General features: G+C 47.0%; 1 protein-coding gene across 2 annotated transcripts; it reads left to right on the top strand.

Annotated features, from left to right (window-relative positions):
- The first annotated feature begins 10,458 nt into the window (after window positions 1–10,458).
- PRKAG3 (protein kinase AMP-activated non-catalytic subunit gamma 3) lies at window positions 10,459–19,057 on the top strand. Of its 2 annotated transcripts, XR_002831385.1 has the most exons (14): window positions 10,459–10,499; window positions 10,885–10,924; window positions 11,539–11,694; window positions 12,058–12,410; window positions 13,375–13,456; window positions 13,879–13,937; window positions 14,056–14,101; window positions 14,313–14,367; window positions 14,557–14,683; window positions 14,780–14,945; window positions 16,824–16,861; window positions 17,042–17,188; window positions 17,532–17,760; window positions 18,585–19,057. XR_002831385.1 is itself a non-coding variant. In XM_023761321.1 (13 exons), exons 1-13 carry the CDS (start codon window positions 10,467–10,469, stop codon window positions 17,646–17,648), a joined length of 1,419 nt encoding a protein of 472 aa, XP_023617089.1. In that variant the 5' UTR covers window positions 10,459–10,466; the 3' UTR covers window positions 17,649–18,039. The 2 variants fall into 2 exon arrangements, 1 of the variants encoding a protein (XP_023617089.1); XM_023761321.1 differs by lacking the exon at window positions 18,585–19,057 and having other exon boundaries at window positions 17,532–18,039.
- Window positions 19,058–25,543: the final 6,486 nt, after the last annotated feature.

Genomic DNA, 25,543 nt, shown 5'->3' with positions numbered 1-25,543 from the left:
GATCAACAATGTATATTTTCCTTGTCTCCCCAAGCTGCAAGCAGAATGCCTCTAATGATTAGCATGTCTTTATGCAAGACTAAGCAGAAGTTATTAGCCTGAAGGTTATGGAAACAAAGCAGGCTTGAACAAAAGCAGTCAGAGAGGCCAAGCATTTCAATTGTTACAAATTCTCAAGGTAAGCACTTCTATTGTTTCATGTATCCTGCCAGGGTTTCTTTGTGTAAGATAGACATACAAATGTATATTTTAGTCCCCTTTTCTTATACAAAAGATGGCATTCTATGTCCACTGTTCTGCCTCTTGCTTTTTCTATTTAACAATGTGTCCTGGATATCTTTCTATATCACTAAAAAAATCTCTCCCACCTTTCTCTTACCCCCTTTTCTACTATAAGTATTTAGTGTTATAAATTTCCCTTTAGGCATTGTTTTAGCCATGTTAGGGATGTGGAAATCAAGGCTCAGAGAAAGCAAATGATTTGCTAAAAGTCACACAGCTAGTGAGGCAATGTCTCTTAGCTGAGCAGAGCAGGAGCTCTGTTGAGGCCCAGACTCTGCTCAAAGGCTCTCTGTGGCCACTAGGTAAACAAAGACTTATTGGGACAGATGTCCCCTCGAGTTTTTATGCTACCCAGAGGCTCTGAAGGAGAAAACTTGAACTTGGCCTGTTATTAGCATTTAAGCATGTACAACTGGTGGAATGGGATTTTTCTGAAGGCAGACTGAGAGAAGGGGAGAGAGAGGGAAGAAAGGTTAGAGGAAGACAGAAAAGAGAGAGAGAGAGAGAGAGAGAGAGAGAGAGAGCCCTGGAGGCAGTTACTGTTACTCCCCACCCTGAGACTGGGAAGGAGAAGGCTTGGTACAAGATAAAGTAGGGTACTACTAGGGGCTAGCAGCTTGACTGTGGAAAGGAGTTTTGAAATAGCTGATCTAAAGATCTAGATAGAATGTTTCTGTTGGCCAAAGAGGGAGACAGACGCCACAGAGGTCTGTGGCCAGAGGAGTAAGGAAATGCACAAGCAGTGGTGTGGGTAGTAGGGTAGTCTCAGCCACCAGAGAGAAGGATGGCAAGAGCAGAGGGCAGCAAGGCAATGGGACTGCAGCCCAGCATGATAGCTCTGACTGTGCGTGAAACATACTCAAACTCTCAGAAGAAACAGGGGAGGAAGAGCTTAGTTCCAGAGGGAACATAACAGGTCTTTTTGCTAATCAAAAGAGTATAATTTGAGCTCCAGGATTTTGGCATATCATCTGCAAATGTGGCACATTTATTATGATAAGCAGATGAGATATGAATACACACAGCTCACATTGGTTTATTTTTGTCATTTATTTTATTTTAAATCAGTATCATAAGCTGCATAGAAGACATTATTATTATTATCATTGAATACATGAGGACACTGAAACTCAGAGTTTTCCAAGCTTACATAATTAGAAATAATCACTTCATTCCTCTGCCCAGTTTCTTTTAAATCCGGGTGTACATAACTGACGATGGAGGGGACTGCACATCTCCCAGAGGTCCTGGGTTTGCACCTGGATACAGACTTGGATGAAGTTTGGGTGGTACTTTTTCAGAAGGGCCCAAGTGCATTTTATTAGGCAGGGGAATTTCTGGAGTTGTGTGTAACATATGAATATTGGGCAACTAAAGGGGAGGATTGTAGTTATAGTTGTTCCTCAATGTCCACTCCATTTCTCCTTATTTTGTAGTTGTCATGCAATTGGGAGAACTGACCTTAGTCAAGGATGAGCCCTGAGGGGTCTAAGTCAAATGTTTTCTCTGGGTGATGATTCTGGAATGAGCATGTGGCCCACTTTGGGCTAATGAGACACAAAGAGAAATTTGCCGAGGGGTTTTGGAAGATGTTTCCTTCTCTTAGAAGAAAGTACAGGAAAAGGTGGTCTCTGGGTACTGTTGGACATCAATAAGGACCCAGAACTGTTGCTGCCACCTCAGTACTTGAAGTTGGCACTTGAGGAGATCCAAACTAAGAGACTCAAAGGAAAATATATCAGAGCCACTAGCTTAAATCAACCAGAAGTCCAACCAGCCCTGGATGCCCTGTTAAGTGAACCAATAAATCTCCATCTTGTTTAAACCAATTTGAATAGAGTTTTCTATTTCTTGTGCCTGAGATCATCCTGACTGGTATAGCCTGCCCTCTGAGAAATTTAACCTCAATGAATTCAGGATCTCCTCAACTCCTCTGGGGTTGTATCTAAGTTCCTGAGTACTTATATAGGCTAAGATTTGGGGACTGTGAGTAGGTATTTGGTCCTGATGTCTTTTCTGCTGGCTCTTGCTCATGACTCCTAGTTTCCTTGTATATCTAGTTATTTTCAACTATGTGCTGGATATTGTTGGAATAGTTTGTGGCTTTGGAAGAGGTAACTTTGCCCAGAGAACATTTATGCTTGCTTCATCTGGGCAAACATAAGGACCACCTCAAGCCAAGTTACTCTTTGATGCTCTCTGAACCATTCAGATGAAGAAAACCTTGACTGTAAATCAGTCTAGGAACTAGTTTGCTTCTGAAGTGCACTTCCTCTGAGGATGTGGCCCTTTGAGAGCCCAGCTTTTTATAGGTTGGATTTTCTATCGTACTCCTAACTTGTATGGGTCCTGGGCCCCCATGACCCTATGTGATTATTGTTAGCATTGGCAGTAACTTCACTGTGTGCCCATTTTTCTTTCAGTTGGGCCTAGTAAGTCATTACTATCTTGTCTTTTCAGTGCTTTTAAGAAGATGCTCTTTATATTTTATTCAGCATTTTTGTTGTTTTTAGTGGAACATGTTTTCTAAATAACCTACCCCACCAAACCTTCCAAGTCACAGGTATTCCCTTTCCTCCAGAAGACCTGGCTTTTAAAACTCAAAAGCTAGAGGATGCCTTTTCTTTTTTTTTTTTTTTCTTTTTTTTAAAAATATATTTTATTGATTTTTTACAGAGAGGAAGGGAGAGAGATAGAGAGTTAGAAACATCGATGAGAGAGAAACATCGATCGGCTGCCTCCTGCACATCTCCTACTGGGGATGTGCCCACAACCCAGGTACATGCCCTTGGCGGAATCGAACCTGGGACCTTTCAGTCCGCAGGCCGACGCTCTATCCACTGAGCCAAACCGGTTTCGGCGAGGATGCCTTTTCTTCTTTGCAGGTATCCTTTCTTCCCTGAGGTATTAAACAAGGAAATGCCAAGTTGGAGTGAGAAAAGGGCTATATGGTAGAAGGAAGTACACCTCAATTTGGCTAGTATTTCAAAACATCCTTCCACCACATATGTAAGTTACTTAACCCAATGCCCAGCGCATGTTTAAGGTTCAGTAAATAGTTGCTGCTGTTGTGATTATTATTCCTATATCCAAACTCACCTTCTTTAGGAACCTTCCTTCGTTAACCTTGTCCCATTCCAATCCATCTTTTACTGTATTTTCCAAAGTACCTTTTTGTCCCCATTGTCACCCTGTTGCTTTACTCCAATTGCTTCTTCAGATGTGCACTTTTTCTTGGGAAAATGCAGTGACTGAACACAACCTCTAGAAGCCTTTGAAGGTGTCTAGGTCTTGTTTCTTTAACTCTGGTATCAGAACTTCAATGGCAGGTAATGGAAGATTCACTTCAAACTGCATTAAACAAAAAAGACTCTATTGGTTAATGTAACTGAAAAAACCCAGGGGTAGGTCTTCAGGTACAGTTTGATCTGGGGCTCATTCTCAGGCAGCTCCTGCATGGTGGTGGCAGGATCTCCACACTTACAGCTCCAAATCCAGTGGGAAAGAGTTCTCATTAGCTCCATCCAAAGTCCCAGGATTCACCCCTTTGGGACTAATTATATCAATGCCCCCCTCGCTGTGGCCAGGAGAGTATGATGAGCTGATTGGATAAGTCTGAATCAGACGTATAGTTCCTGGAACCCATAGCTAAGCCTTTTGGAAAACGATGTGCTCTGAGATTGGAGGAACTGTGGTTCCCTGAAGGGCCTGTGGTTCCTTGGAGGGCTGCCATGAGAGGGTATAATAGATACTGAGTAGATAAAAGCACCATTTGTCCACTTCAATTTCCAACAGCCCACAGAAAAGGGCTCAGTAATGTGGGGCAGACTAAACTACATTCACAAGATTCTGAGTTCGTCTAGGTCAGGGGTGGGCAAACTTTTTGACTCGAGGGCCACAATGGGTTCTTAAACTGGACCGGAGGGCCGGAACAAAAGCATGGATGGAGTGTTTGTGTGAACTAATATAAATTCAAAGTAAACATCATTACATAAAAGGGTACGGTCTTTTTTTTTTTTTAGTTTTATTCATTTCAAACGGGCCGGATCCGGCCCGCGGGCCATAGTTTGCCCACGGCTGGGCTAGGTCCTTGGAACATGGGCATTGACGCTGCTTAGTTTCAGCCACACACAGACAGGACAGGAGCTGGAGTGTCTGGGGACTGACATGACGGCTGCTCTCCCAGCCACTCTGGCACAGGGGCCACCATTTACAACATATCAGTAAGGGGTCTCATCCAGGTTACTCCCTTGGCCTCCTCAAGCTGTTTTTCTTTCTCTAATATAAAAATAACACTTACAGAGGATCCCGACCCCATGTTCCAGACAAATAAGCTACCCAGCGATGGCAGCCAAATCCACGCCAGGGTCAGGATGCAGTGTTCTTATCACATCTCCTTTTGAGAGCAAGCCAAGAAACAGGGTTTCAAGAAATAAGATACCACGACCAGAAACTAAAACCAAACACCCAAGGAGTATTTGCTTCCCAACCAAAGCCAGTACCTTCTGCTGATTTGCCCTAAGAGGATGAGTGGGCTGGGATGGCAGCAGGAGCCGGTGTGGGAGCTCTGAGAGGTGAAGGGCTAGGACAAGGCTGAGAGCTCCTTTCTGACACCCAGAAAATCGCTATGGTTTTAGTGTTGAGCAGCGCTGGCGTCTGTCCCCACTAGAGCCCTCCTCTGTCCCACCCTTGATGCCACCACAAGATGACTAGCAAGGAGCCGCTTCCTCGTGCCTGCCCGCCTTCAAAGCCTCATAGCTGGAGGTCTACGAGGACCAGAAGCAGAGGGCAAGGCAATCCTTTCAGTAACCACTTACTGAGCATATACTACATGCCAGGTCTGTGCTTTATTTACATGAAGCTTAGTGGTTGAAAGTGTGACGCAAGAGCCCAGCAACACTGGGTTTGAGATTTTAATCAAGTTATTTAATCTCTTTGTGACCTGATTTTTCATTTGTAAAATTATAATAATAAAAGTATTTACCACATAGGATTGTGAGGGATTACGTGGGATACTGCACACAACCTTAAGCACTGCATAAATGGGAAGCATCCTTCTTTGCACTTGTAATTTCTAATCCTACCCTGATCCTGCCGTGCAAGTGCATTGCTTAAAGAGAGGTTTGGCTGCTGTAGCAAAGGTTCCGATTGTCCGTGGCTTCAACAAAATAGAAGTTTATTTCTCCTTATAATACAGCAGTCCAGGGATAGGTAGGCAGGCCAGCACGAGGGTGGGGGGTTCTATCATGTTCAACTTGCATCTTCTACCATTAGGTTCAAATGGCTGCTTCAGCTCCCACCATCATATCTTAATTCCAGTCAGCAGGAAAAGGGAAATCAACCCCTTCCATCTAACAGCACCCTTAAAGGTTACATATAACATTGCTGCTCAGATCCCATTGGCCAAACTTAGTCATATGGCCATCTTATCTGCAAAGGAAGCTGGGAAATATAATCTTGCTCTTAGTTAAAATTGTAAGGGTTTACTAATAGAGGAAGAAGGAGGAGGAAATAGATATTACTCTGCCAGAATTCAACGTCTGTCCACCCCTTACAACAAGCACATTCAGGACCCCTCAGAGGGAGGAAAGGCAGGGTTCCAAGACACAGCACCAGCCCAGAGCCTAGGACCTCCGAGGGACCAGGTGCGGATGAGGTCCTCATGGTCTAGTGACTTGTAAACCAAAGGCAGGCAATCTGGCCCTCCCATTCCCCATAAACAACAGTGGAGAAAGAACAAGATAAACTCAAAACACCCACAAAAGGATAAAAAGACTGTAGGTCATATATACATATATACAATAGAATATTACTCAGCAATAAAAAAGAACAAAATCTTACCATTTGCAACACTTAAGTGAAATAAGTCAGAAAAAAACTAATATATGATTTCTCTTAATGTGGAATCTAAAGAACACTATAAATGAACAAACAAAACAGAAACAGACTCAGAGATACAGAAAAAGACTGATGGTTACCGGAAGGGAGGAAGGTTGGGGAACTGAGTGAAAAAGGGGAAGAGATTGAGAAGTACAGATTGGTAGCTACAAAATCATCATGGGGATGTAAAGTACAGCATAGGAAATATAGTCAATAATCTCTATATATAAAAGGCTAGATGACCATCTGACTGGCTGACCATCTGACCAGTCGGTACATATAATGCACACTGACCACCAGGGGGCAGACGCTCGACACAGGAGCTGCCGAGCTGTGATGACTTGGCAGCAGTGTTTCTTGGGTGACGCACCCCAGAACCAGAGAGGAAGGAGCCTGATTCCTCATGGGGGCCATGTGTTCCACCTTCGGCCGTGGGTTATGTTGTTGCTGGGGCACTGTCGGTCCTGAATCTGGTTTACTGCTGAGCTGTGGTAATTAATTTCCTTTCAATGTGCACGAATCCGTGCACCGGGCCACTAGTAATGGAATAACTATGTATGGTGCCAGTTGGGTACTTGAAATATCAGGGGGGATACTGTGCAAATTATATGATTGTCTAACTACTTTGCTATACACATGAAACTAATACAAAGTAATACTGAATGTAAACTGTAATTGGAAAAAATTCTAATTATAATAACAAACAAATACATCCACTCAACAAGAAAGAACAGCAAACACCCAGCAGTCACTGGATCTTAACAGTTACTAAATCCAGTCGGGTAGGAACTGCAAAGCTGCCTCCTAGCCATGGAGTAAGTTGGGCAGTGCATCTGGCCACTCCTGCTTCTGCTGTCTGGGAGGAGTTCCCCTGTCTACTCTCCCCTGTGGCCTCTGGCATTACCTCCTGGGAAGTTTTCTTTACCCAAGATCCTCTGCAGCTGCATCAAAGAACATATCTGCCTTCTTGCAGACCTTACAACTTTCACAGCCCTCCTCCTGCTGGTGCAGATTTGGGGGAGTGGGAATAACTGGGGGTTGGGGTGTCAAATCAGAGTTTGCTATCCAGACTGTGGTTTCTTTGTGAAAACAATGTCTTTAAAATCTTAGAAGTCTTCTGACTGGTTCCATATTTGAGTAACCACAGCCAATGAGCTCATATAGAGATAACTTTTATGCTTGAATACGCTGAACTTGGTGTACTTCCTAATCTTTCTCTCACTGCTGGTGGCTATCTTGAGGCCAGCTGAAACAAATATGCTTGGCTCTGAAGGGGACTCCCTTATTCTGCCCACTGAGCCGGCTTGCACTGTTTGCTGAACAGGGTAAGCTTGAGAAAGATTTGGGACCACAGATACAGCCCTTGCTAGACCTGCCTGCTCCAAACTATCTCTTAGAACTAGCCTGAGTGCATCTGTCTTGTAGGACTTTGCTTGTAGCAGCAAGCAGCAGCCAATACACACCAACAATCTCAGTGTTTCTGCTCAGTTTCCGTGAGTGTTTACATATGCTTATCTTTCAAGGGATCATAGATGACAGACATGTCCTATGTTTTGCTGTAACATAACAATGGTCACCAGCTTACCTGCATACAATATATTTCTTTGCTTTCTTCTGTCCATTCTCTAAACCACTGACACTTGTCTTAGGCTTTTAAAGCAGTGCTGCTTCCAGATACCAATTTTGCATTAGTTAATATACATGTTTGGTTATTGTAACAAAGATCCTTTTTATTTTTATTTTTTTAAGTGTGGGGAACCCCTAGGACTGGGCCCCCAGGAGTTCTTTTTCATTTTTTAAAAATATATTTTATTGATTTTTTTACAGAGAAGAAGGGAGAGGGATAGAGAGTTAGAAACATCTATGAGAGAGAAACATCGATCAGCTACCTCCTGCACACCTCCTTCTGGGGATGTGCCCACAACCAAGGTACATGCCCTTGACCGGAATCGAACCTGGGGCCTTTCAATCCACAGGCTGACGCTCTATCCACTGAGCAAAACCGGTTAGGGCTTCATTTTTATTTTAATTGATTTCAGAGAGGAAAGGAGAGGGAAAGAGAGATAGAAGCATCAATGATGAGAGAGAATCATTGATCGGTTGCCTCCTTCATGCCTCCTACTGGGGACCAAGCCTACAACCGGGCATGTGCCCTTGACCGGAATTAAACCCGGGACCCTTCAGTCCGCAGGCCAACACTCTATCCACTGAGCCAAACTGGCTAGGGCTCAAAGACCCCAATTTAAATGACTTAAGAAAGTTTATATTTCTTTCTTATAAGAGTCTATAGACAATCCAAACCTGGTAGTGTGACTCTGAAACCCTTAATAAACATCTTTCATAATTGATATAAGATAGCTGTTCTAGCTCCTGCCATCACATTAGCATTCCAGTCGCCAAAGGGTGAAAAGGAGAACTCATGTTTCTTTCTTTTAAGGCCTGACCTGGAAGTTGCTCACATCACTTCCACACATATATGTCATTGGCAAAATTTAGCCACAAGGCCATATTTAGCTGCAAGATAGATGGGAACTTGTGTTTATAACAGGCAGCCATTCCCACTAAAATTCAAGTGATTCTATTACTAAAGGAAGAAGAGGAAAATAGATTTTGGGAGGCAACTGGTAGTCTCTGCCACCTAATGTTTTTATCTTCATTTTACATTCGTGGAAACAGGCGGGAAGAAAGTGAGCAATGCTTGCCAAGGTCATATGGCCAGCCAAGGGCAGAGCATAAATTTTCATCAGGTCTGTCTGACCCCCAAACAGGCTTTGCATCACATCCAGCCAACAAATTTGATCATCAAGGTGCCCACTGTTTACTTAGAGATAAAAGATATTTGCATGTGATTCATTATGTAAATGCCAGTCCAGTGCACGCTGAAATGCGTCCAAAGAACACTCACAGACCATTGCAGTGAGGGTGATGCAATCAGGGAAGACTGAAAAGGTGCCTACTGGCCCTGTAGGTAAACCATATCTGAGGTGGAGGGACCACAGAGTATTGCAAGAGAAGGTGATGGTGTGAGCTGATGTGTATCTGGTTTGTCTGTGAGGGTGGCCTGGGGAGCAAAAGGAGGTGGGGGTTTTCCAAGTCTGATGCATCGGATACCTCCAGGGATTGTCCACTTAATCTTTCTACCATTTGAGGTGTCCCATTAGCTGTGCCTTAGAAGTTCCATCATCTGACAGGGATCCTGTGGAAGGAGAGTTGCACTCACCCCTCCACTATCCAAGACACATGGATGGGCACAGTCTCTTCCCTGCTGTGTTCTTCCCCACCCCCATCCTTAGGCAGGACAGGGGCTTTGAGGGAGAATGGAAAATATATTCAATGAATTCAGCAAGAAATCCAGTAATCCATTACCAAGTGTCCACTCCAGGGCCAGAGACTAAGATGGAAGAGACTGGAAGAAAAAGAGGAAGGGGAGGGGCAGAGAGAGAGGAGCTAGAGCAGCTGGGTCAGCATTCCTGATTTGGACATTGACTCAGGCCCCAGGAATGCCAAGGAAGGGGGGTGGGCAGCCACCAGAGCCAGGCTGGGATCCTGTTGGCACCAGAAGACGTAGAGACAGGAGGCACAGCAGGATGAGGGGGTTGGGCTGCTGCACACCTGGACTTACCTTCAAACCACAGGCAGAAACAGGTGTCTGTCACCCTGTGGACAAGTGTAGGTCCCAAGCCCTCAAGCCCATGGCACACCTTCAAGAGGATCGTCACAGGTTCCCACCTGCCTGAGGCTCCTGGGTCTCAAATGGGGACGTCCGGACACATATTGGTCACTCTCCCGGAACCACCCACAAACTCCGTATCCCCAGCCTCCCAGCTAGCTGGCTGCAACTGCCCTTTCTAACTCTAACACCACCCCTGACTGAAGCTGGTACAAGGAAGAAAGGTAAGCTCAACCCGCCTCTATTTTCCTTCATTTGCCATCTGACAAAGATGAGAGAGGCCCTCAGAGGAGGAACCCACTTCCTAGCCCCAATGCCCCACATTGCTCCAAGCCCTTCCCCGGCCCTCCCTCTCCCCTCCCCCCCATACACAGCAGGGTCCTTCCTGTTTGTCCTCAGAGATCTAGAAGGCGGCCCAGGACCAGATATCAAGATTCCAGGTTGCCCCAGCCCTCTCCACCCTGCCCCCAGGCTGCTGGGCTGGAGCAGCTGAGCCGGTGGACCCCTCCCTCCCAGCTGCCTGACACCCAGAGAGAAACTGATATGGGAGGGCAGGGTGCCAGGGGCCAGGCCCAGAATAGTGCTGCCCAGCCACAGTGGCCAGCACTTGCTCTTCGTAGGCCCGGCTGGCCCCATGGAGCCCGAGCTGGAGCATTCACTGAACACGGTACAGGGGTCCCAGGGAGGCCGTGAGGGGGAACACACCACACTGTGTGAATGTGTGCACGTACGCGGGTGTGTGTGTGTGTGTGTGTGTGTGTGTGTGACCTGGATTTTCTCAGTATAGAGCATGTGGGTGTCTGTGTGTATATATTCTTTGTGTAAGTCAGTGTACCTGGGAGTGGTTGCATTTGTTTGTTTCTAATGTGTATTAGTATTTGAGTATGGGTGCGTGGGTTTATGTGTGTTTGTGGGGTGAGTGTTTATATGTTTATATGTGTTTGTGAGGTGCATGTGTATGTGTGTTTACGTGTGCACCGTGGGAAGGGAAGGACCTGTGCTCCAGAACGTAGGGCATTTTCCCACCCTTTCAGACATTCTTCTCCCCACAGACCCCATCCTGGAGCAGCCTGGTGGGTTCTCAGCATCAAGGTAGGTGGGCAGTCCCCTCCTGGTGGGCCCCCAATCTCACCCACTCCACTAGCCTGGCTTTGGTCTTCCTCCCCTTTTCTTTTTTTGTTCTTCTTTGTTTCTTCTTCCTTTTCCTCACCTGCTCCTTCCTCTTTCAAATGAAGAGAAGGTGGACCTATAGTCTGAAGACCCTGGTTCTGACTTTATCACTTACTGGCTGTGTGATTTGTGGCAAATTATTTAACCTCTCTAATCTTTTTTTTTTTTTTTTAATATATTTTATTGATTTTTTACAGAGAGGAAGGGAGAGAGATAGAGAGTTAGAAACATCGATGAGAGAGAAACATCGATCAGCCGCCTCCTGCACATCCACTGGGGATGTGCCCGCAACCCAGGTACATGCCCTTGACCGGAATCGAACCTGGGACCTTTCAGTCCGCAGGCCGACGCTCTATCCACTGAGCCAAACCGGTTTCGGCCAACCTCTCTAATCTTGCTATGAGGTTTGGATGAGAAAATGTTGAAGAAAGGCCCTTTGAAAGCTTGCAAATATTAAACATTACTACTAATAACATTTTAATTGATTCTGTTATGTTATTCCCTATTAACCAAACAGGCCCCCTTCCCCCTTCCAGAGATGAGCTTCCTGGAGCAAGGAGATAGCACTCCGTGGCCATCACCTGCCATGACCACCAGCTCAGAAAGAAGCCATCGGAAGCGGGGGGCCAAGGCCTCAGGATGGACAAGGCAGGAGGCTGTGGAGGAAGAGGACCTGCCAGGCCTGGGGGAAGGTGAGGCCAAGACCAATTCTAGGGAGAATGGGAGGCGGGGTGCACGCAGTGTGAAGCCCCAGAGCCTGGGGCCTGGGTTTTGTCCTTGATTCTTCCAAAACACAGAGTTGGGCCCAACCCTCGTCTTGCAGCCTCAGTCTCCCCACACGGAAGAGGAGTACCACATTGCAGAGCCAGGGACTCAACATGGGTTATTCGGGACAGCACCACTGTCTCATGTGACTCCCTGAGACTCAGCTTTCTCATCTGCAAAATGGAGCCCCCAACATCCAGGCTTCCCCAGGCTGCTCTGAGGATAAACTGAGACAGCACATAATAAGGTGCTTTGGGTGATGGAATTACTGTCCTCTCCCCCTCAAACAGGTCCCCAATCCAGGCCAGCTGCTGAGTTCATCGGGCTGGAGTCCACATTCCCCAAGGCCACACCCTTGGCCCAGGCTGCTCCCTTGGACATCCTCCCCTCTGAGTGCGCAGTCTCAGCCACGGGCTCCAGCAAAGAGTTCCCAGCCACACTAGCTTGCAGGTCTGAGCTCAGCCTGGTGGAAGAGAGGCCTGCCCCGTGCCCATCCCCGCAGGCCCCATTACCCAAGCAGGGCTTGGACGATGAACTGCAGAAGCCGGGAGCCCAGGTCTACATGCACTTCATGCAGAAGCACACCTGCTACGATGCCATGGCAACCAGCTCCAAGCTGGTCATCTTCGACACCACGCTGGAGGTGAGGCCACAGCTCTGCTCACCTCCATCCTCACGGGGCTGCACCACCACTCACACACCAGGATACCTAGCCAGGCCAGGCCTCCCAGCAGGTCCCCTTCCAAGCTCCTTCTTAGCACCCTGGAGACCAGTGTGGGCAGGGCTGCTCCTCTCTGTGAGCAACCCCTAACTGTCAGCACAGCTCTGCCACTTAGTAGCTTGGGGTCTTGGGTCAGCCACGTTACCTCTCTCATCTCTACAACGGGGGTAGGAATGCAAAGGACTCCTACGACATCCCAGGATAGGTAGGAACACTTTGCAAACCCTGAACGATGTGGAAGATATTCCAGAATGGCTTAGGGCACAGAGCAGGCGACTCTCATACCATATAAATAGGATGAGCTCTGGCCCCTGTTCTCCCTTGGCTGAGCTACAACATGCCTATAATTCCATTCGTATCATCACGTGTAGTAAAACAGTGTTTCCCAAAGCATGGAATATGTGTCGTCCACAGTACATGATTTGATTCTAGTGACTTGTGAATAGATATATTTATATCAGTAGCTTTGTATCTATTTTAATATGTATTAGAAATACAAACAGGATGTTTAGATAGCATTGCTTAGGTAAGGCCAAAATGAGTCAATGTAAAATTTATTTAGATAAAAGTATTTTGTAAATCAACAAAATAGTTATACCTCTAGTACTTATATTAGAAAAATTATACCGTGTGTGCCTGTACACATATGACTTCTGAGTGGAAACACAGTTGTTTTCACACCCTGGTGCCTGGTGAGGGGATCACCCCAGTGCCTCTGGCCACCAGCAGCCTTATCTCTGTAGTAAACATCCCCGACAGGGATTATGAGGAAGACAGGCTAGCCGCTAGCTGGTGTGGAGGAGGACCTGTGAGAAGGAACCCTGGTCGGGACAAGGGACTACCGGGGGCAGTGAGAGACTCACCTCGGCTTCTCCCTGGCCCTCAGATCAAGAAGGCCTTCTTCGCCCTGGTGGCCAACGGTGTCCGGGCCGCACCTCTATGGGACAGCAAGAAGCAGAGCTTTGTGGGTGAGGAGGGCTGGGAGGCAGAGGGGTGGGGAAGGGTCCCTCAGAGGAGGGACCTTGTGTGGTGGTTCTGCATTTAATTTTCCCATCTGGGGAGGAGTGACCCCTCCAGCTCTACTACCCCACGGTCCCAGGTCATAGGTGCTAGGTAGAAAAAGGGAAAAGGGAAGGGAAGAACTTAGGAGAATAGAAAAGGGTGTGGGGGGAGGAGAGAAATTGGAGGAGAAAGGGAGAACCCCATTCCTCAGGCACGGCGGGGTGGCGGGGGGGGGGTGCTCTACTCCCCTCCTCCCACAATTCCCATTGCTGTCTCAGTACTAGGACATTGGAGGGCCCGGAGGGGGCGGGGGAGTCTGGCCCCTCACCCTGCCTCCCACCACAAGGCCCCAGGCTGACGCCCCAATACCCCATCCCCCACCCCACAGGGATGCTGACCATCACAGACTTCATCTTGGTGCTGCATCGCTATTACAGGTCCCCCCTGGTGAGGAATGGGCTGGGAGTCCAGCGAGCACCCATCTGGGCTGGGTGGTGGGGAGTTCAGGGAACCTGGTGCCCCAGGGGCTTGTGTCTGACTTCTGGAGGCCTGTCTATGTCTCTAGGTCCAGATCTATGAGATTGAAGAGCATAAGATTGAGACCTGGAGGGGTGAGCGGTCCGAGGGGACCCGGAAAGGGGCTGAGGGTGTGTGGGTGTGGGACCAAGGGGCGTGGGAGAGGACGGGCTGTGGGGATTTCCTGGACGAAGCAGAGGAAGGGTGACAGGGAGCCCAGGGGGCCTGAGGGAGGGGATGCACTGGTGGGCTATGTGGTAAGGCAGGTTAGCCGGTTCCCTTGGCCTGACTCGGCTTTTTCTTCAGAGATCTACCTTCAAGGCTGCATCAAGCCTCTGGTCTCCATCTCTCCCAATGACAGGTAAGCATCCCAATCACCCACCTGAGCCTTCTTGCTCTACACAGTCCCCTTCCCCACCCCTCAGTTCTGAACATACCTCTCATCCTGGGAGGCCCACAAGGCAGCTTCAGCACCTGTCCTCTCGCCTAGGGACTGGGATGCAGGGTGTCTCTCCCAGGCTGCCTCAGGCTCACTGTTCCCACCCCTCAGCCTATTTGAAGCCGTCTACACCCTTATCAAGAACCGGATACACCGCCTGCCTGTCCTGGACCCGGTATCAGGCGACGTGCTCCACATCATCACACACAAGCGGCTACTCAAGTTCCTGCACATCTTTGTGAGCCTAGGGGTGACCTGATCATTGGGAAGGGGGCAGCTGGGAGCCCTGGAGGCTGCTCACCCTGATGGCACCACCTGTCCCCAACCCAACCAGGGCGATCTGCTGCCCCGGCCCCCATTCCTCTACCGAACCATCCAAGATTTGGGCATCGGCACATTCCGAGACTTGGCTGTGGTGCTTGAGACGGCACCCATCCTGACCGCACTGGACATCTTTGTGGACCGGCATGTGTCTGCACTGCCTGTGATCAACGAAGATGGTACCCACTCCAGGATAGGACTTAGGGGTGCGGGGGGGCCATGCGGGGCAGAGGTCTATGTGGCATCAGCTCAGGGCCCAGGGTGGAGTCTGGGTTAGAAGTCTCTGCCTGCTTTGAGCCTACTTAGCCTCTCTGTGCCTCAGTTTCCTCATGTATAAAGTGGGCATCTTAACAACACCCATCTTCTGACTTGCTCTACACACTCCCCTTCCCCACCCCCAGCTCTGCCTGTTTGCTTCCAACAGGTGGCCTTTACCTGGTCCTCTATTCCTGTTTCCTGTAAACCAGAAATTAGATTTAGACTCTATCAGATCCAGGCTAGAATGGGATGATTTTATTATTTTTTTTTATTTTTTAACATATTTTTATTGATTTCAGAGAGGAAGGGAGAGGGAAGAGAAAGAAACATCAATGATGAATCATTGATCGGCTGCCTTCTGCACGCCCCCTACTGGGGATCAAGCCCACAACCTGCGAATGTGCCCTTGACCGGAATCGAACCTGGTTCCCTTCAGTCCACAGGCCGACGCTCTATCCACTGAGCCAAACCGGCTAGGGCCAAAGGATGATTTTAAAGGTTTATGTGCCATCAAATGAACAAAATGAGAGGAAATAGTAGATGAGGTTTTTCATTTTAATTCATCCTAAAATGGGCCATGGGACCTTTTCAGACCTCGATTTCTTACTCTGAAAAAGGGTCAGAGGAATTACAAGACCACTTCTTTGGTAAACCATGGTTATAAATGATTTAAAAGTTAAAATTGCCACAATGAAGCTACATATCAAGAAGTATTCTAATTTATTTTTTATCATGAAAAATTTCAAATGCATGAAAATGGTAGAAAACACTATATAATGAATCCCACATATCCATTGCCTGGATTGACAGTTAACATATTGCCATAATCAGTTCTTTTTCTTTTCTTTTCTTTTCTTTTGCTGAAGTAATTTATTTATTTATTTATTTATTTATTTATTTTTAATATATTTTATTGATTTTTTACAGAGAGGAAGGGAGAGAGATAGAGAGTTAGAAACATCGATGAGAGAGAAACATCGATCAGCTGCCTCCTGCACATCTCCCACTGGGGATGTGCCCGCAACCCAGGTACATGCCCTTGACCGGAATCGAACCTGGGACCTTTCAGTCCGCAGGCCGACGCTCTACCCACTGAGCCAAACCGGTTTCGGCTGCTGAAGTAATTTAAAATAAAATTATAGATATCATGTCATTTCATGCCTAAACATTTCAGTTTGCATCTCTTAAAATATTTCCTCTATCACCTAACAAAACTATAAATAATTTATTAATGTTATCTAATATCTAATTCTAATTCTCATTTCCCTATTTTCCCCAAGAACAAATACATACAGTTGATTTGTTCAAACCAGGATCAATTAAGGCCTATATTTTGCTCCTTTTGCCCTTTAAATCTTTTAACTCAAAACAGTTCCCTCCCCACTTAATTTTTATGATATTGATGATGAAAAGCCTGGGTCAGTTGTCCTATAGAATGTTCCATCCACCCCCAGCTCTGCCCGTTTGCTTCCTACAGGTGGCCTTTAACTGTCCTCTATTCCTGTTTCCTGTAAACCAGAAATTAGATTTAAGACTCTATCAGATCCAGGCTAGAACATTTCATAGGTGACTCAATGTGCTCATATTGTGTCAGGAGGCATGATGGCAGGTTGTCTCCGTGATGCTGTGTGATTTGGGTTCAGATAATGGCCACCTGATGCTTCATCATAAAGCTAGTAGTCTAAGGGTGGGCGGGGGTGGGTATCAAGGAGTTTATTCCAAAAGCCCAGCCCAAGCCCTCGCACAGCATCCTGGTTCTGATCTGAACCTCTTCTGTCTCTCTCTCTCCCCACCTGCAGGTCAGGTCGTGGGCCTCTACTCCCGCTTCGATGTGATCGTAAGTGTCTGTGGGGAATGGAGGGGAGCTGGAGCTGAGGGTGCTGCAGGGAGGCTGTGGGTGTGAGAATTAGTCATCTGTGGAACAGGGGGACCTTTTTGAGTGTGTGGCAGATGATATCCACTGGGCTAGAGCCTGGTTGAAGGGGTGACTAAGAGCGATACTTCCCTCCCTGCCCAGCACCTGGCTGCCCAGCATACCTACAACCACCTAGACATGAGTGTGGGGGAAGCACTGAGGCAGAGGACGCTGTGTCTGGAGGGAGTCCTTTCCTGCCAGCCCAAAGAGAACTTGGGGGAAGTCATCGACCGGATTGTCCGGGAGCAGGTACCCCGTGCCCTTCATACATGTTCCTAACACATATGGTCCAATCCTTCTCATGAACTGCTCCAGCTCTTCCTACACATTGGGCACCTGCCCTGTCCTCCTATCTCATGGCCAAGCTCTTGGTGTCCACACTGGTCTGCAGCTGGTCTTGTTCATTGGCCCATGTGCCATGGGCCACAGTCATCTGATCACACAGAGAAGTCAGAACCTTAACTGATTTCTAAGAGGCACCCTCTTGCTCTCCCAGTTATGTCCAGTTGTTTTTCCTGATTCTTGATGCCAACCTCACTGGTGCCAGAGCTGCATGGCCCTGCCCCCTTATCTAACCTCTGTGGACCCACAGGTACACCGGTTGGTGCTAGTGGATGAGAGCCAGCATCTCCTGGGCGTGGTGTCCCTATCCGACATCCTTCAGGCACTGGTGCTCAGCCCTGCTGGCATTGAGGCCCTCAGTGCCTGAGAATATGAGTCCTCATTCCCAGACTGCCTTCCACAAGCGGAGCCAATGAAGAGAGCCGGGCGTCGGCCTTCATCTTCCCCCACCCCCATTAGCTGGTTCGACTCTGGTTCAGGTAGGCTCTGCCCTGGGCTTTTGGCCTCAGCACCAGCCCCTCAGTCTTTCTGGTCTCCCAGATCTCAGATTGAGGCACCCTGAGGATGGGAGTGGCCCAGCTCATAGCTGAGCAGCCCTGTAAAAACTATGAGTGTCAGGACTCACCATGGGGCCACCACTTTGTTCCATTCTTCTTTTTTTAAAATATATTTGTATTGATTTCAGAGAGGAAGAAAGAGGGAGAGAAATAGAAACATCAATGATAAGAGAATCATTGATTGGCTGCCTCCTGCATGCCCCCTACTGGGGATTGAGCACGCAATCGGACATATGCCTTGACTGGAAATTTAACTGTGATCTCCTGGTTCGTAGGTCGATGCTCAACCACTGAGTCACATCAGCTGGGCATTTTGTTCCATTCTTTAGTTGAGGTCCTAGAGCCCCTCATAAGAGGGATGCACAGGGGCCAAGGTAAAGACAAGGGCCGTGTGATGTGACTTCAGGCACTCTGGGGAGATTAACCTGCCCTCTCACAAATCAATTCCCACCTGCTTGGAATTCCACTACTGGAAGGAAGCAAGTTAAACATTTGTTGAATGAATGGAATTTCCCCACTCAGTAAAAACTAAGGCTAAAAGGAGGGAGTTTCTAAATACTCATCTCAGTAAATTCCACGTGATCTCAGACTTTTTCCTGGGAGTGTGTTTGCTAAGGGTTGGCATAAGGGTGGGGCGAAAATTTAACCTACTTAGCAGTGAATGGCAAGACTGAGGTTCCCATATTGGAAAGGCAACCTCCTCTCAGAGGCCATTTAGTCACCATCTTCTTCTCTTTTCCTCACAGGCTTCTCCAGCCCTCCCTAAATGCCCTTGCCCTGACTATTCTCCCAGAAGCCCTCGGGAATGCCCAGTGCACTATGGGATGATGACATTAAGGAGAACAGCTGAGTCAAGCCTAGAGATCCCTGAATCAGAGGCACTGGGATTGCCCTAAGGCCCACTGCTCCCTGTCCACCCACATCACCTTCCCCAACCTGGGTTGTGACTGGCCCCAGTGGGGCCACGAGCCCTCAGCACATGGGTATAGTCAGGGGCTCAGGATTCTTCGAAGCTCCTAAGAGCCCCAGCTGTTCTTCCCCCTGGAGAACCTCTGACCTCCTACTCCCCCTGCACTGTCGTTTCAGGGCTGCTGGGGGCACCATGGAGCAGCAGTTACTTGTAGAACTGCCTGTTAGAGTGGCCCTCCCTCCATTCTCTTCCTCAGCTCTCCCTTGCAAACAGTGTTCTCGGTTCCCAGTGATGGCCCTGTATTCAGATCACTGACGATGGACATAGAGAAAACAAAGACAAAAAGAACAACACACAAATTTAGGTTTTATACGTTTCGCTCAGAAAATGCTACAGTCATTTGATCTTGTGGCAAGACCCCTGCACTTTCTGAATTCGAAGATACAGAAGGAAAATCTGTAATTAGCAAACATTGCAAGTGGCGTTACTTTTGTGCAGAGTGTTATTCCACCAAAATGTCTTTTTCATCTTTTATTTATAACAAAACCATAAAGAAAATATTACTTACATAGTAGCTACAACTCACACCATAAACTCTATTCTGCAAGAAACATAACTTTATTTTTCTAACACTGAATGTAATTTCTATTATGAAGCCTCATTTACCAGGTGGTAGAAATGAATCTCAGTCAGTTTTGGGTTCCCCTTCCAACTTTTCCTGGGGTTAAGTTAGGTGATGGGGGGAAGGCTTTCAATAGTATGAGAATTTGTTCCTCAGTCTTCATCAACCATCCATGTCAGCTCCTGCTAAAATATCCCCATTCCATCTGGTTGTCACTTGGCTGGTCATTGGTGGGCATGGCCCCTGCTTGATGCCCCCTCACTCCCTACCATGAAGCCTCGTTGGGCCTGCCTGCTCTTGGGGCATAAGAACATCCTAGCTCCTGGGCCTGCACCCTCTGGGCTTCAGGAAGCTCTGTGGGGCTGTCCCAAGCCCATCTGCCCAGATGGACAGCAAGTGGCCTGTTCTACTCTGAGCCGTACAGTTTTCCCAGCCTTTACCCAGGAAATATGGGGCCCAGGGCTCTTCTACTCTTTCCCCTCCAAACTTCTCTGGGGTATTAGTCATTCTTCCCCCCGCTTCAGAACAGCTCCTTCTCAGGGACCCCAGAAATGTCCACCCTCTTCGCTTTCCCAAACCCCCCAGTCTGTGGGGAAGAGAGGACATTTTTCTCCAACCCATCATATATTCTTCCAGATCCACTGTGTGTGCCTTGAGTTTCTGCCAATATATCTAAAGTTTGCTCCCACCCCATTTGCCTCACAGAGCAACAGTGTGGAGCCATGGGCTTGATGGGTCAGGTAGTAAATGAAGGCATTTTCTCAGACTCTCAGCTTTTGTTTCTGGTTTTGCTCTGCTCTGGCCCTACCTGGGAAGGTACTGAGTCTCGGGCTCAAGTGGAAGGATGGGAGGGCGTGCTTGCTCACTCAAGAGACAGTGTCCTGGGGGGCTGCCTCCAGCTGCGCTGGTTCCAGGGAAAACGCAGAAGGGTCAGTCTTTGGTGCCCTGGGTTGCTCAGCACGAGCAGACCTTCAGAGGCCACAGCACAGGCTTTAGGTGAAAGGGCAGCCTGAGGAAGGCGGTCTTCCCCCTTCAGAGCAGATAGGTCTGCCCTCCTGGGCCCACCATCCTGAGGGCCAGCAATTCACCCACCTGGGGAGAACGTTCTTTCAGTCAAAGGTACATTTGCTGTGCTGAGTTCATGTTTACTCTTCCTCAGTTATCCTCAATCCTATTGTTCTTTCCTTACAGTCAGGTCGGGTGGGTTATCAGGGAGCCTCACTGTGACATCCTTCCCGGTGACTTCTGGGGGCAGCCAGAGTCCCTGAGACCTCAGATGCTGCAAGTGTGCCTCATCACTGGCCACTGATGGACTCTGTGCCAAACTTCAAACCAGAGCTGGTGTTTTTCACCCTCCAGAGAGAATAGTGCAAAGTAAGGAGCTCATGCTATTACATCACATCCATCCTGTCAAAGAAACATTAGACAAGTCTTGTCTGGGCATTGTGCTGGAATTTTAACTGGCAGAGGCCATTTTCAAGCCCCCAAGATAAGCAAAAGAACTTCATGTGCACATCTGGTGTAGGTGCATTGTTCTTCAGGTATATTTCAATAAAAATAGCCTGGCCAGTGTGCTCAGTGGTTGAGCGTCAGCCCATGAACCAGGAGGTCATGGTTCAATTCTCAGTCAGGATACATGCCTGGGTTGTGGGCTCCATCCCCAGTTAGGGGCTTGCAGGAGGCAGCCAATTCTCATCATTGTTGTTTCTCTCCCTCTCTCCCTCTCTCTTCCTCTCCCTGAAATCAATAAAAACATATTAAAAAATTTTTTAATCTTATACAAATTAAATTTAAAAAAAGAACCTCTAGTACAAAGGGAAAACTTCTTTGGCCATGTTGTATTTTGTTTTACTCTGTTCTGGGTAGAAGTTTTTGATTCTTTTCTTCCCAGAGCTATGTCTAAGGACAAGGTTTTGTAGTTGTGCTAATAGCTCTTTGGTTCTTATGTCTTGTGGGACACGATGTTCACTTGTCACTGATGGCAAGGCTTTTTGTGGGGAGCCTCTCAAGCTGTGCCTACTTCAGTAGCCTGCTTAGCTCTTGTTTCAGCTCTGCATTTCGATTTCCGATTGGAGGTTGGATTTTAGGTCCTGTAGATCCTGCACAGCAGAACAGTGCCGGCTCAGAATTTCCTGTGGTGCCTCCAGAGGTACTGCTTCCATCGGCAGCTATTTCTACCAACTCATTTTCACAGATTTCTTTCAATTGAGATACAATTCACATACCATTTAAATTCATTCTTTCAAAGTGTACAATTTAGTGGTATTTAATATAGTCACAAAGTTGTGCAACCATCACCACTATCTAATTTCAGACCATATTCATCATCCAAAAGAAACTCTGTATTCATTAACAATCACTCCTCACTCTCCCTTCCCCTTGGCTTCTGGTAACTACTACACTAATCTACTTTTTGTCCCTATGGATTTGCCTATTCTGGACATTTCATGTAAATAGAATCATACAAGATGTGGTCTTTTCCAAATATATGGTGACAGAAGATGATCTGACTTTGGGTGGTGGGCACACAAGGCAATATATAGATCATGTATTATAGCTATCTACACTTGAAACCTGTATGATCTTATTAACCAATGTCACCCCAATAAATTTGATAAAAATATGTGGTCTTTTGTGTCTGGTTTCCTTCATTGACATAATGTTTTCAAGGTTTGTCCATGACCTGGCATGAGTCAGTATATCATTCCTTTTTTATGGCTGAATAATATTCTATTTATGGATATACAAGATCTTCATAGATTTTAATGGGAAATTAGCCTTTATGTTCATTAGCTGAGCTGTAGATCATGAATGTTGACCCACTTGGGTAGATGCTACAAAACCCCACTTCCAAGCCACATCACACCAATATTCCCCCACCCACGTGCCAGCACTGAGGGGTTCATGTGGCTTGGCCAGCTCACCTTTGGTGGTCTGAAGGAACAACACACTGGGAAAGGCAGAAATTTGCTTTGATTGGCATTGTGACAGGGATTCTGGCACCCTCTGAGCCCAGCCCCAATCCTCTGCATTTATAAGGAGCTCTCACAGGTGAACCCCTACACAGGTAGGGTTGAGATCCACATCTTTATAATCTGGAATTCCTTCCAATTATCTCCAGGTTTCTCTTCTCAATATGGAAAATTCATATCCATCCCTGTCCTTCCATTTCCTTCCTCCAATTCCAGTCTCTGCTCATTAAATAAACATTTATTGAGACGACCAAGATGGCGGCATAGGTAAACACCTGAACTTGCTGCCGCGCACAACCACATTAAAACTACAACTAAAAGACAAAACGAATATCATCCAGAACCACAGGAAGGCTGGCTGAGTGGAAATTCTACAACTAGAAGGAAAGAGAAAAGCGCATTGAAGCGGGTAGGAGGTACAGAGGTGCGGAAGTGCAGAGGTACAGAGGTGCGTGTGAAAGAGGCTGGCAACTGGGTACTCTGTTTTCTTTTTCAATCAGGAGGGAGATACAAGCTCCCGACTGCTCTGAACTCTAGTTACGGGCAAGAATCTGGGGACCCAGACTCATACGGAGAGAAACTGGACTATCTGGAATTGGGCCGGAACATGAGAGCAGCTTTCTCTCAGAGGTGCTTGCAGTGGTCATTGTTCCTGCACAGGCCGTGGGACACAGAGACCCAGGGACCTAGCAGGGCAGGGCTGACGGGCAACCATTGCTGTTTGCCCCGCCCTGGTGATTCCCTGAGACCCCGCCCCACCCAATTTACAACCCCACCCAAGCTGTGCGCATAGGCATTTGCATACAAATGGCCTGGTCTTTCTCTGCCTAAAAACCTGTCAAACTGCAGCTGGGTCAGAGAACCCCAGAGCTTCCAAAAGAAGGCCTAAGGCTCGTCAGCAGCCTGCATTGCTTCACATCTGGGCCTCATCTGGGCACCTCCAAACCCCAAACAAAGAGGATGAATCTGCATATCTCTCTGTAGCTCCTGCTGGGTGGCCTCAGGCAGTGGCTGACTTTGCAGCTCCTTGGAGATCCAAGAGCCAGTGCACCCAGTGGTCAGAGTGAGACCATCCAGATTACAACTCTTCACATCCATAAGAGACACACTCAGGGGGCAAACTCAGTGAGTGCCAAAGCCCCACTGAAGCAAGTCCTGCCCCATAAGGGTGTCTCCAGCACAGAAGTTCTCCCACTGTAGACACAACGTGTCCTCATAGCCAATTGGCCTGGAGGTCAATTCCTCCCAGTGATACCAACAGCAATCAAGGCTTAACTACAACAAGACTGTGTACACAGCCCACAAAGGGGTTCACCAAGAGGGTACACCTCAGGTAATTAGGAAGGCTGAGCCACTGGGCCCTATAGGACACCTAACACACAAGGTCACTCTATCAACTCAAGGAGACTTAGCAGCTACCCAATATATAGAAACAAACACAGGGAAGCAGCCAAAATGCGGAGACAAAGAAACAGGTCACAAATGAAAGAAATGGAGGAAAGCAAATACTGGATATAGAGTTCAAAACCACGGTTATAAGGTTACTCAAGAATCTTCTAGAAACCTCCAAGAAATATAGTGAGACCCTCAAGGATATGAAAAAGGACCAATTAGAAATTAAGCATACATTGACTGAAGTAAAGAATAATATACAGAGATCCAACAGCAGACTAGAGGATCCCAAGAATCAAGTCAAAGATTTGAAATACGAAGAAGCAAAAAACACCCAACCAGAAAAGCAAAAGGAAAAAAGAATACAAAAATATGAAGATAGTGCAAGGAGCCTCTGGGACAACTTCAAGCGTACCAACATCTGAATTATAGGGGTGCCAGAAGAAGAGAGAGAGCAAGATATTGAAAACCTATTTGAAGAAATAATGACAGAAAACTTCCCCTACCTGGTGAAAGAAATAGACTTACAAGTCCAGGAAGCGCAGAGAACCCCAAACAAAAGGAATCCAAAGAGGACCACACCAAGACACATCATAATTAAAATGCAAGGGCAAAAGACAAAGAGAGAATCTTAAAAGCAGCAAGAGAAAAACAGTTAGTTACCTACAACGGAGTATCCATATGACTGTCAGCTGATTTCTCAACAGAAACTATGCAGGCCAGAAGGGAGTGGCAAGAAATATTCAAAGTGATGAATAGCAAGAACTTACAACCAACATTACTCTACCCAGCAAAGCTATCATTTAGAATTGAAGGTCAGATAAAGAGCTTCACAGATAAGAAAAAGCTAAAGGAGTTCATCACCGCCAAACCAGTATTATATGAAATGCTGAAGGGTATTCTTTAAGAAGAGGAAGAAGAAGAAAAAGGTTAAGATAAAAATTATGAACAACAAAGTGACAACAAATACATATCTATCAAAAAGTGAATCTAAAAATCAAGTGAATAAAAAATCTGATGAACAGAATAAACTTGTGAATAGAATAGAATCAGGGGCATAGAAAGGGAGTAGACTGACAATTCTGGGGGGAAGGGGGTGTGGGGGTGCGGGAAGAGAGATTGGAAAAAATTGTACACCTATGGACAAGGACAGTGGGGGATGTTAAGGGCAGGGGGTGCGGTGGGAACCAGGTGGAGGGGAGCTGGGGGGGGGGGGAGGGAAAGAGGAGCAACTGTAATAATCTGAAAAATAAAGATTTATTTTAAAAAAATTAAAAATAAACATTTATTAATCACCTCCTAGGTGCTAGACACAGAGTTAGACACTGGGATCCAAACCGAAAGGAGTTTGATCTGTGCCCTCCATGGAGTTCACAGCTGGATGGGGAGAAAGTCATGTCTACAACAAGGTGAACAAACTGAGGGCTCAGTTCTGTGAGAGGAGGCAGATAGGGGAAAGCACAAAAGGCAGTGCTCACACTCACCCAGAGAGGTCAGGGAAAGCTTTGCAGAGGTCGTGACATTTGAGGTGAGTCCTAAGGAAAAGCAAGTTGTCTGGGATTACATGACAGTTGGTGAAGACATGGTTCCAAGGAGAGGGGATATTAAGTACAAAGTACTGAGACCTGAAAGAGCATAAGGTGCTCAGGAAAATACAAAGAATTTGGGCTCAGCTGTGGCAAGAGTATCTGGGTTGGGAGGGAGAAGGGAGAGTATGGAGGGTAGGGTGCCAGGACATGAGTCTTTTAAACCCGCTAAGGAGCTTGAAATTTGCCTGAGTGCTAAGGGTGTGTGTGTTGGTGGGGGGAT

Source organism: Myotis lucifugus, unplaced genomic scaffold (genome assembly GCF_000147115.1).
Source record: "Myotis lucifugus unplaced genomic scaffold, Myoluc2.0 scaffold_3, whole genome shotgun sequence".
Taxonomy (NCBI): Eukaryota; Metazoa; Chordata; class Mammalia; order Chiroptera; family Vespertilionidae; genus Myotis; species Myotis lucifugus.
The sequence above is the reverse complement of the archived record's forward strand: the minus strand, read 5'-3'. Positions and strand labels throughout refer to the sequence as shown.